The sequence below is a fragment of the Eutrigla gurnardus genome (assembly GCF_963514095.1).
Source record: "Eutrigla gurnardus genome assembly, chromosome: 20".
Taxonomy (NCBI): Eukaryota; Metazoa; Chordata; class Actinopteri; order Perciformes; family Triglidae; genus Eutrigla; species Eutrigla gurnardus.
Genome location: NC_139931.1, coordinates 8,668,249 through 8,683,238, shown reverse-complemented (window position 1 = coordinate 8,683,238; position 14,990 = coordinate 8,668,249). Strand labels below are relative to the sequence as shown.

The 14,990-nt window shown below is 45.4% G+C and overlaps 1 protein-coding gene across 2 annotated transcripts in view; it reads left to right on the top strand.

The window, feature by feature from the left end:
- Positions 1 to 13,266, top strand: part of prkar1b (protein kinase, cAMP-dependent, regulatory, type I, beta) — a 51,175-nt gene extending 37,909 nt beyond the window's left edge. For both annotated transcript variants that reach the window (XM_084037130.1, XM_084037131.1), the window contains 4 exons: positions 3,149 to 3,209; positions 5,230 to 5,351; positions 11,045 to 11,126; positions 11,789 to 13,266. In XM_084037130.1, coding sequence (XP_083893256.1) covers positions 3,149 to 3,209; positions 5,230 to 5,351; positions 11,045 to 11,126; positions 11,789 to 11,961 — 438 coding nt within the window. In that variant the 3' untranslated portion in view covers positions 11,962 to 13,266. The remainder of the gene's footprint in view (positions 1 to 3,148; positions 3,210 to 5,229; positions 5,352 to 11,044; positions 11,127 to 11,788) is intronic.
- The last annotated feature ends 1,724 nt before the right edge of the window (positions 13,267 to 14,990 follow it).

The window sequence follows — 14,990 nt, the reverse complement described above, 5'->3', positions numbered from 1 at the left end:
TGTCTCTCTAGATCTGTTTCTAGATGAAGAAAAGGGGGGAAAGGGACGGCTGTGGAGGAGAGAGAGTGTCAACCCCTAATGCCTCAACACACACTTCCAGCTCCAGGAGCTTATCTAGCAGGAATGTCTAAATGTTTAAATTGGAAACACAAGGTGCTCTGCCCTAGCTGTCGTACTGATTCACACACACGTTTGAGGTGCTGCTTGCTGTCTTTGTGCTCGACTAAATACTTCCTCAAACGTTCCCAACGCCTTGCTCCAAATAAATTAGACCGCTTCCGATTAACCTTCCGAACGGCCGTGTGCATCCAAGCCGCTCTGCGTCCAACCGTTTGGACCCGCGGAGACGCATGAAGGTCTGTGTTTTGGACCGTTCAGCTCAATGTAAAGTTGGCACTGGCCTGCCCAACACTCATGTCACCGCTTAAGCGCATAGTTTAACCGAGGGCACAGTCTGCCCTGGTAACCTTTCTCTCTCTCTCTCTCTGCTGCTCTCATTCCTCTGCTCCTTCCAGCAGCAGCAGCAGCAGGCGGGGAGACGGGGTGAAGTAGAATTCAATTATGTGAACCTGTAGTTAATTATCGCTGTCAATGATTTGTAAAGCTGTTTTTATAAAGTGCGGTATTCTGGCAGTGACTCAGGCCATCACAATGAGCATTCTCTGTGATTCTAAGTAAAGTGTGTGTGTGTGTGTGTGTGTGTGTGTGTGTGTGTGTGTGTGTGTGTGTGTGTGTGTGTGTGTGTGAGTGTGTGTGAGTGTGTGTGTGTGTGTGTGTGTGTGTGTGTGTGTGTGTGTGTGTGTGTGTGTGTGTGTGTGTGTGTTAGTTTCTCAGTGGAATTATGCTGAGTGCTTGTGTCTGCAGCTAGTTAGTCAGGAGCTCAGGAAGGTGTGCTGCAGCTACCATCGGTTTCATTGTTTACAGATCTGCTGGATCTCCACACTCTAATTACTGACTGTCAAGTAGATAAGTTGGCAGATTCTCATTGAATGTATCATCTCGAGCAACTATATCATTCAAAGGATAAATCTTCTCTCGCTGGTTGCATGAAAACTTTAATTTATAATGAAAATAAAAGTTAAATCCAGCTTTTTTAGAGCACGACCATGTTTGGATGTGCCCTTGAAGACGTCACCTGTGGAGGATTTGACCCTGGACTGTAGTTTCAACCACTGCTGATGACAACGTGAACATGCCAGTTATCTTGTCCTCCTCCCCCTCCTCCTCCGTATCAAGCAGTGCATTTACTCAACAATGTAATACCATTCCCTGTGATTAACACACTCTCCATTGTGCTGCCGCCAGTCATACAATACCCACCTTGTTGTGCCGTCTTCCTACTTAAGCACGCACATCTACAGACAAAGCTGCTAACAAACTGACGGACCACTGTCAACAAACAGAGCACAACATGAAAGGGAGACAAGGAGAAATGATACCAAGACATGAGGAGAGATGTGTATGTGTTTTTGCATTGGATGGAGATGAAGGCGACGGGGATGGGGCTTAAGGTACAGTTGGTTTACTCTGGCTTCGCTCCACACCTCAACTCTTTGATGCGTCTACCTCAAAGACAGCGGGCAGACACGGAGGCTGGTTCATCTTTAACCGCGGGAGGAGAGAACACATTATGGCCAACGGGAGTAGGGGAGTTTCGCACATGAAACATATGCTCTGGGGGGGCCTCCCAAGTCGACAGGAAGGATAAGGATGAGGACAGATGAAAAAAGAATGCAAAGAGAAACAAGATGTGCACCAACAGAATAAATCATGATCAAAAATCTGAAATGTAGCAAAAAGTATCATTTTCATTCCACGCACCCTGGTCAACCCCCTACGTCGGCCCACCCAGCCCTTCCTACACCCGCTGCATAAATCAGACCTGCTGTGTAATGTTATGTACGCATGGTAAGCCTTTAAGCTCAGCAAGCCTGTCTGAGGAGCTCTATGGGGAGGCTATGAAATCAGCAGACCAACTTTTTTGCAGAAGGTGCACGTGTGTGTGTGTGTGTGTGTGTGTGTGTGTGTGTGTGTGTGTGTGTGTGTGTGTGTGTGTGTGTGTGTGTGTGTGTGTGTGTGTGTGTGTGTGTGTGTGTGTGTGTGTGTAAGAGAGAGTGCATGCAATCGTGTCAAATGTAGAGTTTACATGTGTGAGTGTTTGTATTTGCTTGCTTAATGAGCATGAAGTTTCGTCTTTGCGGAGACAGCAACGAAACATAAGTGGCAGAACACACACACACACACACACACACACACACACACACACACACACGCTCGAATCATTTATTCAGGAGGGAGGCGACGCAGGCTAGAATTCCTTTAATCAAGTTGTTTACCATTTTGAGCTTGATGTTGGCTCACTCGGGAACATTTTCTCCCCTTTTAAGACAAAATGTGAAATTATATGAAATTAGAGGCAGCAGCGGGACTCAGGCACTTATGCACTGAAGACACCCCAAGCCTCAATATATCATTTCCATATGCAGAGGCAGACACGGGGCGGACAAGATCGTCTCTCCCCACTCTCTCCTGTTTCTCTTTGTGTTCCCGCTCTCCCCGAGTGGTTCTGTGCAATGAAGGAGGGGAAGAAAAAAAAAGAAGTAGAAATGCAGTTAGGGAAGGGGTCCTCTGGGTCTAGACTTGTCAGGAAGCACCTGATGTTCATGGCAGAGGCAGAGAGGGGAAAGTCCCCATGCCTTCTTGGGTGCGGTGGGCCACACACACACACACACACACACATAGTGAACATTACTACACAAATGATACACACCTCTGGAAGTGTGACCTCATGAACTGCGTGAGTGACAGATTACTTCATACGTACTGCAATTTAAATTCAAATGTCTCCATGTTTTATCACGTAATGTTGCACTGCTGATCTCTGTGTGATCATCCGTGTGTCTCTGTTTCATGTTACTCATCGTATCACCAGATTTTTGAATTTGTTTGGAATCGAATCGGCGTAGACGGCATGAGCAAGACTTTTAGTCGCTACTACTTTTAAATCAGTTCCTCTCCTTGAAGACGTGTGCGATCACAGTGTTTCACAGAATAATCACAATTATCATTTTTACGATAATTGCGGAGCGCTAGTATACAATTTCAGAGAGTCTAATGGTGAGTGCCTCTCCTTTTCTTTGTCTTACAGGGCAGCACACTGCGGAAGAGAAAGATGTATGAAGAGTTCCTCAGCAAGGTCTCCATCCTTGGTAAATCTTCTAAATATCTATTGATATGTACATTTTTTACTGTGTGTTTCTGCATTAGTGAAGGTAGTGTAGCGCAGAGTGCGTTTGCACGTGCGTGCCGTGTTTTGCATTCATTTTAAACGCCGGGGTCAGAGGGTCCAGAGTGCAGGCAGTTAAATCTACCCAGTGCAACGCATACTGTAGATTAGCTCACATAAACGCCGGCACACGTTGTCACACAAGGCGCACAGCTGAGTAAGGTTTGCGTGTCCTAATCTTCTCGTACCGCTCACGCCGAACCGAGTCACACTCTTCCATGTGGCCTCGTGGACAATTACAGAATACGGAGTTTGGAATTTGGATAACGCTGGCAGTCGCTGGCAGCCAATGAGATTCATTCAGGCTCTTGAAAACGAGTCCCAATTGGAACTGACATCTTGTCCCATTCCACTTGATCGTGTGTGTGCGGTGTATAGAGGAAGGCCGTGGCCCCTGTACAGAGTTATTAGCTGGCTGAGTAAACACATACACCCGATTCAGGTCTCGGCAGAACGTCTCCGCGAGATCCACTCTCCTTTCATTCGCCTCCTTTTCTTCCGCGTCTCCCTTTTTTTTTTTTTTTTTTGACAGCCTTGTCGAGGCCTGTATTGAAACACCCACCTCCCTCCTCGAAGTGCTTTTCCCCTCTTCATTCCTCTTTTCTGTCGCTCCACCTCTTTGAATCGGAGGAGGGGAAGGAGGCGGCGGCGCTTTTTGTTTGTCTTTGATTTTTGAGATAGCCACGAAATTGGGTAACAGCCCTTGATGTGGAGGAGTGAAGGGGGGGCAAAAACAACATGTTTTTTTTTGTCACACATCCCGATGGGCTATTCCCTGTGTGTGTGTGTGCATACTATGTGTGTGTGTGTGTGTAGCAAGGTGATCCAAGTGGGGCGCAGGCTCTGCGAAGCGTGAAATGTAGGTTCTTTAGTCAGCACATTTGTGTATCATGTTACACGTGGAGCTGTTAGGGATCACTACTATAGGACCTGCTGCCTTTAGCTGGCAGCCAGACGGAGGACATCCATCCGGGGCCGGCAGACACCGTGGCCCCACCGGAGGGGGACACTGGACACCTCCAACCGGTCAGACTTCACCTAAGTTAATCCTAAGAACATACACATTTCCCCGCGCCGCACGGATAGATACACACTGGGATCAGTTACTGAGCCCGTCAGGAGACAATAGTCTCAGACAAAGAGACCCCGCCGTAGTTTTACGCCTCCGACTCTTAGTCTCTTAGTGTCTTAGTCAACTCAAAACACTGAATCATCCTTTTATCTAGACAAAACTAAAGATGAGGAGTATGTTGACTATAGATAAGTCACATTCCACATGCAGATGTATGGCCTGTTGAGATCAGGCAACGATAATCTCCCGTATTGTGGAAGAAGGATGAGCTCATTCGGTGAATCTTCTGTGTGGAGCTATTTAGTTATCAGTGGATCCACTTCTATAAATATCAATAGTTTAGATTTGCTCCGAGCTCCTCTGGATGGAATTTTTTTTTTTTTTCCCAGTGAAGATGTGTGACCAGCTGTGTTTTTGGTTTCTCTGTGAATACCGACGGCTTCTAGAAATATCCCGGGTCTAACCACGTCACTGTACATGTGGTCGGACTGTCAGAGAGTTGTCACCGCTGGCTCTCAGCATCAACAAAACTGGAAAAAATGTAATCCTACAAATGTCAATTATCGTCTTGTACATTTAAGGGAAATTAAGAATCGACCAGAACCGTAGAAAACATATTATTCCAAGGTTTCATGGTCGATTATTGAATTTAAATAGTTTTAATATTATATTGGATTCAATTTAAATGAATTTAACCGTAACTGTATTATTACAAACAGTTGCAGATATAGACAGACACAGTACAGCTCTTAGCAGCTTATTGGAATCATCCTCTCAGGCCGTGAAACACAAGGAGTGTTTCTGTATCTGCATTCATCCAGGTAACAACACATTGTTCCTACTGATTTGTGTGTATTTATTCCATTCCCAGAGTCTCTGGACAAGTGGGAACGTCTGACCGTGGCTGATGCTCTGGAGCCCGTTCAGTTTGAGGATGGAGAGAAAATAGTGGTGCAAGGAGAACCCGGCGATGACTTCTTCATTATTACAGAGGTAAAGAACGAGGTGTGAGAATGTTAGGTAGCAGTAGCTCTCGTAGCACAGGATGTGTGAGATCTCTCTTTTACTGTTACATTTCCTGTAAGCTGTTATGTTGACTTATGGGGCCAAGACCATGTGTGTGTCATCGGCTGAGTAGCCAGGGTTGACGTACGTGTCATCATGCTCAGACTTAGGCGGGTTCTTTGCTTAGGTCCCAGTTCAAAGCCACCAGCGGACGGCCCTGTGTGAAGAACCCCCCCCCTCCCTTTGTGGATCTGGGGCCCTCGGCGCAGCTTCATGGAGGCCCCCTGCCTGTCATCTTGAACACACTTTTGATTAACTCCATACTCACGCAGCTTTCACCAGGGTCGAGTCAAGAGGGCCCTGCCAAGGAGGAGTGGGGGCCCAACCTGCTGTCGTTTTGTCCTCGCCTCCCACTGCCCAGCTCTAGAGTTATCATGGCAAAAGTGCTGAGTGTGCTGAATTGAGAAAGAGTGCGTTTGCACTCAACTTTCATCTTTCATATCAAATCAAAATGCCAAAGTGCAAACAGCAACAAAAAAAAAAACTGCATCAGCCCAAACATTTTTAGACTGCACTGTATATATCTTGTGTTCACCTCATATTATCCGACCAGTGTCGGCCAAGTTTGAAGCCTCCAATTGAAGGCTTCTGCAGAAATCCTTTAAAAGCCAGTTTCACAATACAGAAAATGAACTCGATTGGGGTTTACGACACAAATATAGAAGCTACCATACCAATGCATGACTCATCAAACTTGTGAGTCTTACATCGCAGAGAGGAGAGAGGCTAAATACGCAGAGGAATCTGGGGGATTATGGTATGGAGCGACTCAGCAGAAAGCAGGGGAGGAGAGAGGTAGGCAGCTCGGTCCAGTATGTGAGTGTGTCACACCCAACAGGAGGTTTTGTCTCTTTCTTTAATCCCTTTTCTCCTTTTGGCTCTAAGCTCTCTCTCTCTCTCTCCTGGTCCCACCCTTCATCGCTGTCTCTCCATCTCTCATCAGCATTGCCTGACTTTCCCAGCGCGGGGTGGACCGTGGTGGAATGTGTGCTGCTGACTTTCACACGGGGTCAGGAGACCCAGCCTCCCGGGAGGGAGACGAGAGAGAGAGAGACAGAGAGAGAGAGAGACAGAGAGAGAGAGAGGGTTGCAGTGAAGGGGGGGAAGGATGAGTCAAAGAGGGCAGGGAGGGACATATAGGGAGTAGAGATGGTGACTCGAAAAAGGACCACCAGTAAGGAGGGAGAGGATTTTGTCAGTCTCGCGGCTTTCCACACTCGCCATTTTTTTCTTCCATGTGAACACCTTTTATTTCCTTTAATTAAACCAGGTTGAGATTTAAATTCTGGTTTTGTAGCATCAGCCATAAACTACACCATCACTAATTAAATGCTGTTGATTGGGAGGTATAAAGACTTTTTTTGCCTGCTGGGAGGAATGAGGCCCTAATGAAAAGTGACATGTTTGAATGTTCTTTTCTCCTCGTGCTGTCCAAACAAGCCTTTACAGAACTCCGGGGCTGTGAGGACTCAGCCTCACCTTCCTTTCCTCAGGGCTTCTGCCACCACTCGCCCAACAACGCGCTCTCTTTCTCCCTCATTGTCATCCACGCTGCCACCACCGCCAACTGAAATGGTGCGTGTGAAGAGAGAGGAGGGATGAGGATGCTTGTTTGACAAGCAGCGATGTCAGTAGGGAGTTTGAACCTTGGTGTTGTAAAGCTCATGCTTCCTTCACACACTTCTTATTTGCAAGCCTTACAATAAGTCACAGTTTCAAACAAAAGTTGAGCAAAAGAGATGTTACAGGCCGGTGTGGACACATGTCAGTGTGTGTGGCAGTCATCAGCGGGGGCCGACGCACCACTGCATTTAAAGGCCAATGTGATTAGTTAACAAGCACCAGCTGTGACATCATTCTGATGAGCCCCTCTCTCTCTCTCTCTCTCCCTCTGCCTGCAGCTGAACCAGGCTCACCTTCACAGTCTTTTGAATCTTAGTCAAAGCGGAGTTAAAAGTCTTTTTTGATTTTGAAATGAAGTCAATAACGTCAAAGTCGTCTCCCGCTTGTTAACCTCCAGATAAAAATTAGAGTTAAATCACGCGAGGGCCGTTCGTCCTCGGGACATCTTCACTCTCATCTCCTCCCGTCATCAATCTGAACGGCGACTCACATAGATGCCCTTTGACCCCACGCAAAAAAGAGTAATCACAGTGAGGGGATCTAAAGGGCCCCCGTGGGTCACACAGGAGAGGAACGGTATATCTGCCCGTTACTGTAACCTGCGTGGAGAGCAATTGAGCTAATGGAGCTCAACGCCGCCTCGACAGACTGAAGATCGATGCCGTTAATGAATGAAAACGAGCGCAAACATGAGGTCACAGGAACAGAGGTAAAGATTAACAGGTCTTAATTGGGTGAAACCATTTTCTCATGTTTGAAAAAGGCAGCGTGTGTGTGTGTATGTGTGTGTGTGTGTGTGTGTGTGTGTGTTGACATTCGGGTGAGAAGGTGCAGACACTGCTGGTGCTGGGTGGCCTCGTGAACACGCTACTCAGGATATCGTCTTTCTTCCTCCATCTTTGCTGCCCCCCCCCCCCCCCCCCTCTCTCTCTCTCTCTCTCTCTCGCTCCCTCTCCCTCTCTCTCTCCGTGCCAGACGCTACATTTTGACGTGTCACCACCAGCCGGTTCGCCACGCTCTGTGTGTTTTAGGTATGCGTTCTGGTGGAGGACTGGAATCGTTATCTGGACCGTCCATACCACACAGTAGAAGTGATCATTTATTGCTCCTGCTCTCACCCCAGCGCTTTCCTTCCTCTGCGACTTCATTCATTCATAGTTTTCTGTTTGTCTCTGGGGTTTTTTTCCCCCCCGTGTCGTGGCAGCGTGGTGAGACGGATCTCCCTTGTTTAGAAAAGAAATATCTTGGGAGCAGAGCGCTGCCCCCGGGGTGGTACAGTACACGATGGTTATCTGGACCACACCGGGAGAGGCCTCCTCACCAGTGAACTACTGTACTCCATGGTGCTGCGCTGTCTCACTCTCTTTGTTTGGACATGAAGGGAAAGGAGAGGAATCAACTGGTTGTAAACACAGGAGGTCCGATGCCCCCCAGCTCCCTCCTTCCCTCCCCATTCAGATCCCCCTCTCTCTCTCTCTGTTTTATACCACTTTTGCTCAAACCCGTTACTGCAGTGTCATGAATTCACGTCAAGTGGTTGCCACAGTGTTTACATGTCAAAAATGAAACGTGGGCAATTTAGCAGAAGAAGACGTAGACTAGTAAACCTCCTCTAAAGTAAAGTAAACTGCGAAACGCCAGCCTTTTCTCTGCTGCCGCCACCACAAGGAGTCAGGAGCAGCATTAAGACGATCTGGCTGATCAGTTCAACTACTGAGATTGGCTAATCTTTGATCATTATCTTTAATCATGCAGTAACAAAGTGATTATATTGATTTTGGCTGCAAACATCATCATCAAATCTGGCTCAAACCACAAAACACTAAAACCCCACACAAATAAACACTTTATTAATAACACTTGGCACATCTTACTGTAATAGTATATTATAAAGCTTATCTATGTACCAGAAATCCCCCCCCGAACAGCATACTCCCACAGGCCAGTTTTGAGTTGCAGTTTATTTTCAACACTACAATTTTTTCCTTCAAATGTCTATTAGGTTAGAATTAAAAATAGATTTAAATGGGAATGGCCTCGCCAAAACAAAAAATAGAACAAGTTCAGGACATCATCTCAGCCACAGCAGTTGTCTCTGAACGGAAATGAGGTTTTGCAGGGAATTAATGTCACTTTCACAGAAGCATACATGCATATACATGGATTTATATTTATGTTTATTTAGTTTCAGCATTGTCAAATTATAGTTATTCATCTCATATAGTAAAATAGATACATTCCCTCATGTATCCTGCAAACAGTTGCATTTCAAATAGAAAAATCAGATTAAAAATCAGTTGCGACTTTCTTCCAACTTCTAAATCAAATACAGATCAAATCTGTGAGGTGGAAACATGGAAACACTACCGCGTTTGTCCACAAGGCTGCCAAATGTACAAGCTTTCTGGAAGAAGTAAGAAAACTCTGACATGAACATGACTTGTCCACATCAGTTTGAATCTCTGACTCTAAAGGAACATGCCGGTCTATCCCTAGTACTCCTAACACCACCTTTAGCCGTACTCCATTACTCCATCCATTATCACTGCCCTTTCGCCCCACCTCCCAGCTAAACCACCGTGCTGCATTGCGTGTGCTGGTCATGGCGTTACCGGGACAGTTTGGTCATCAGTCACACGCCCTGGATACTTCTCCACGGTTCATTTCCAGCACAAACTTGCTGAGTAACACACACATCCCTTTCACTGCAATACAGCCTCACCTTTGTGTCGCCGCAGTAAAAAGCTGGCCGTTTTGGGTGTTCTCATTAAAGCTCATTATATTCATATTTAGCATTATTAGCCCGGTCAGCAGAAGGAGCCGAGAGAGAGAGAGAGAGAGAGAGAGAGCGGATAAGGATTAGAGAGAGAGTGCTGGAACGGTCAGGTCTGTTTTCAACATGGTCCGAGACGAGCCGGGAAGTTCCCCCCTAGCTGATTTCATACCTGCTACCAATTTACAGCTGATCTTGAGCGCATGCAAATGTCTAGACGTCAACATTAAAAACACATATTCTGTCTAAACACGTGCAAAAAACACAGCCACGCTTTTGAGAAACGTGTTGTCAAGTGTTATTGTGGGCATTTAGGCCATTAAGTGCGAAGATAAATATTCAAACGTGCTCATACACACACACACACACACACACACACACACACACACACACACACACACACACACACACACACACACACAGAGTTTGTCAGCAGCTGCGGGATCCACCAGCATGGACCCGTTATCATCTGTTGGGCAGAGTTAACGGAAATGAAATTTCCTGCGTTCTACTCTCTGGATGACTCACACGCTCCCTCGCACAACAGCGAGCAGCGAGCGATTGTTAATATGCGTAGCGAGGTTGGTGGTGGAGTCCAGTCGCTCTGTCCAGCAGACGTCAGCTGCTGATTTTCTCACTGCGTGCGTGTGTGTGTTTTCAGTTTCACACTGAATCCGTCTGTGTGGGTTAGCGACATGCTATTAGAGCATAGCAGTGTTTGGGGTTGTGTACATGGAAGTGTATTATTGTTTGAGGGCCATTTAGGGACACATGGTTGGAGCTCCCTCAGTCTTGGACGTTTTTTCCGTCTTGTGGGTGGATGCTGATAAAAAAAAGGGGGATTATGCGATGGAGACAGAGGAATCAGTTCAGCCTCTTGCGGATTTAGATGTTTGTGTTTGTACTCTGGGGGGAAATAAAGCAGAACCAATCAGAGTTTGTATCACACACACACCACGCTGGAATAACTGAGTGTGTGCAGTTTTGTGTTTCTGCTCAGAACAGAACAGGTGTCCGTCCCACAGGAAAGTGGGCTAAATCCCGTGCACCTGTGTTCTTATGAAGCGAAGGAATTTCTCCTTCGGCTTAATCCTCCTGAAGATTTTCAGCCCCTTTCTCAAAAACTCCTCCTTTTTTTCTCTTCCCCTCCCCTCCTTTCCTCCATCTCCCCCCCCCCTTCTATTTCTCTCTGTTTCTCTTGTCTCTTCTTCTCTTCTGTCTCCAGGGAATAGCCTCTGTTCTCCAGCGCAGGTCTGACAACGAGGAGTACGTGGAGGTGGGACGCCTCGGACCCTCTGACTACTTCGGTGAGTGGCTCTGGGCCTTTTTTTCCTTTCCCAGTCGGCACCACACTCAAAAAGCTGTGCATCAAAACAATAGAATTCCTATTAAACCTGATATTTAGTATTAGCGAATATAAATTGTACAAGTGGATGCTCAGAAACAGCAACAGCAACTTATTTTAATATTGTGATTTTATTTTTCATCCTATTTTCATCCAGTAAATGTTAAGCAGTTGTTGTTTTTTAGCATATAAATGTTCAATTAACCGGATTCAACAATGGGAAAGGTGGATTTATGCTGTTTTAATAACAATAATCATGATATTTTCTTTTGTGGATTATAATCGGTCGCAATGTCAGAAAACTGTAACAAAAAAAAAAAAAATACCCACAATGTCATCATTGAAATGTGAACTTTTTATAGTACAAAACCACCAGATATTCAGGTTACGATCATTTGAGACAAAGAAAAGCAACTCCAGCAATTTATTTTTACATTTTGTCTGAAAAATGATGCAAACAATTGTGAAATGATGATTAAGTTTTTTTTATTTTTTATTTTAATAGCTCACATTTGTTGTGTTCATTCAACAATTTTTCAATATCAGAGAATTTGAGTAAAAATTGCTTGGAATGAAATAATGGAATTAAATTGAATGCCTTCTCTCCCTCTTCCCCCCCTCCAGGGGAAATCGCCCTGCTGTTGAACCGTCCCAGGGCGGCCACCGTAGTCGCCCGTGGTCCGCTCAAGTGTGTGAAGCTGGACCGGCCCCGCTTTGAGCGTGTCCTGGGGCCCTGCTCGGAGATCCTCAAGAGGAACATCCAGAGATACAACAGCTTCATCTCCCTTACTGTGTGACATGTCTGGCCCCTCCGGGCCCCACCAGCATGGGTGGGCAGAATCAGCATCAGAGTTTGGGTACGTGGGTGGGAAGAGGTTGCGGATGCGGGAGGGGGGGGTATGGGTTTTACATTCACAGCTACAGGGCGCTCATTTCCTGCTTTTTTTTCTCTCTCTCCATTTTGCGCATTTCTTTTCTGTTGATCTTGTGCACTTGACTTACGCCGTCACGTAGCTTTATGTCAAAACCAACGTGCAGGAGTGTATCATTCAACTCGTTCTATACTGTAAATGAGTCATACATATACAGTGGGGCAACCGTATGCGATGCATGCTTCCAGACTGACAAAGAATGGCGTTTTGCACTTTCATGGATTTGCGAAGGTTACGGATGAATTCAGGAAATAAGAAGGAAGTAAAGTCATGTTTACGTACAGCGGGAGGAAGTGAGTACACGTTTCGTTTTTCGCTGGCTGCTGTTTGCCTTTTTTTTTTTCTCACCACTTTTTTAGTTGTGCGTGGCTCCATTTCTAAAAATTCATATCAGACCCGCACTGCACAGACCGCCGTTCTCCTAAAACGTAGCTGTAGAGGTACGAAGAAAAGTATTTCATTTCTAGTGCTTCTTAAGTGTGCTTTTACTGCTGTTATCGGTTGAGGGTTATGTTGAGTTGTGATTTTAACGTTATGTCAGCCAAATTTACTAAACTGGTTGCTTTTTCTTCCTCGTGAAATCCGGTCCGTCCGTGGTTCAGTCTGACCTGTGAGCTTTGGGACGGCAAAGCAGCAATAGTGTTATCAGTCAAGTCCACACGCACACAAGCTGTCTGAAACACACCGACATGAAACACACAACCATAGAACCTGTATAAGCTCACACTGTCTCAGGACTGAATGAATCTTCGACACACACACACACAGACGGACACACACGTCCTTCCCGATGCTTCATAAAGCCGTTTTCTTTTTGTTCTACGTTAAATTGCTAGATGAAAGCTTTTGCACCACTTAAGAGTTTGTAACGTTTGGGTCAATACAGAAGTTTGATTTATCTGTTTTTAAAACATGACATTTATGTTATAAATATATAAAAGACAGAAGTAAAAAAAATATATATATATACTTGTGTTGCTTTCTTTTGATCTACTGTAATCTGTCGAAGTTGCACAACTCACCCAACGACTGATGTTGTATAAAATGGGACCTTATGAAAATAATCTTTCTATTCTCTCTCTATCTCTCTCTCTATCTCTCTCTCTCTCTCTTTATGTCTTTCTTTCAACTATCAAACCATCTTGAGCAAATAAAGATACGCTTCTGAAATCCCCTTGATTTGAGTCATTTTTCCCCCGTTGATCTGTCCTTCCTCGTCCCTGCGAATGTGACTCTTTCACATTATTTTTCCCAACTTCTCTCCTCCTCTTCATCACTTGGTTCACCTCATCCCTACCTCCCCTAAACGTTATATCTCTATTAATCTCCTCTGCCTAAAGTGCAAACTGTCCTCTTCAATCACACTTTTACGTTTCTTCCTTCAGGTACCTCCTCACCTCCCTCGGCCCTGTCTGGCTCCATCCACTCTTCTCTGCTCTCCATCCTTTTTTACGTTTAAGCCGAGTGTCAGTCATCCGTCAGTCTGAGCTGTTCGAGTTCCTCCCAGCCCGTTTACACCACAGTGGACTAAAGCTTCCACAGCTTTGACACATTCCTCTTCATCTTAATGCCCACTAAATCAACTAAGGAATGTGCCCCAACTCGCCGACATTGAGTTTAACAACCTCCTCCCCACACACACACACACACACACACACACTTACACATGCAACTTCATCACTTTGACAACAAAAGCACACAAACAGTTTGAGGTTAGTAGCTCAGCGACAAAAATATTGCTCCGCCATCTGCAAGGATTTGTGGTTTGTTTTCCAGCTGGAAAACACCTGTCCACATATGGCAATTAACTGTGATTATATAGCATAAGAATATTATAAATATGCATAAATTGATTTAGACACATGCATGTTGTGCATTTTTGGAGGATGCAGCTGATGTTTCTATCATCCTAATTGAGGAATACGTACATCATTCTAGATACCCAAAAGGTGAATGGCTTGATAAAAAAATGACATAGGATTTTATATGAATGCAAGTTCCAGAAAAAAGAGCTAATTAGGACTTTGACTGGTGATTGTTTAATCAAACTACTTTTTCCAAGGTCAAGAATGAACATTCAGTCTTCACTTTAAGTCCAACAAAGATGTCTTTAACTTTGGGACGTAATGATAACGGGTACTAAGCTCCCATGTCAACAGATTCATCTCCATGACGACCAAGCATCATCGGTGGACGGACTTTGTGTGGATGGATCGACTCCATTCACCGAAAAAGTTAAAGAGGATCTTAAGCTGGTAATGTTTTGTCAAACAACCACCATGTTCGTCTCTCCCAAAGAATGCCTTTTTTGATCAAACCGGTAACATCGGAATGAAAACTCAACCTAAGATGACCTGTGTGTGTGTGTGTGTGTGTGTGTGTGTGTGTGTGTGTGTGTGTGTGTGTGTGTGTGTGTGTGTGTGTGTGTGTGTGTGTGTGTGTGTGTAGAGCACCTGATTAGGCAGGGCCATAACTGGGCCGTCATGGGTGGGCCAGCTGAGGACAAAACTTGGCATTGTCACATGAGCAGTAAGATGAAGCCTTGATACCATGGCACTGTGCCAGTGTTCGAATAAGGGCGCACAACCACACACACACACACACACACTCTCTCTTTTACCAACTTTTAATTTAAGTCAGTCGGTTCAGTGTTTGGGTCCTGTATGCTTTCATGGTCCCATAATCCGAGATGCGGCCCCCGTGGTCCCAATCTGCCTGTAACACCGGGGCCAAAAACATTTCGCCAGCTAAGCTAACACCAGTTCAGGTAACTGCACTTTCACATTAAAAGCAACATGATCATCAGGTTAGGAGAGGCTGAGCCATCAACACTCAGACGGTCAAGAACTATTAAAAGGGACTTTTTCAACCTCGTAATTCTCCTACACAGATAC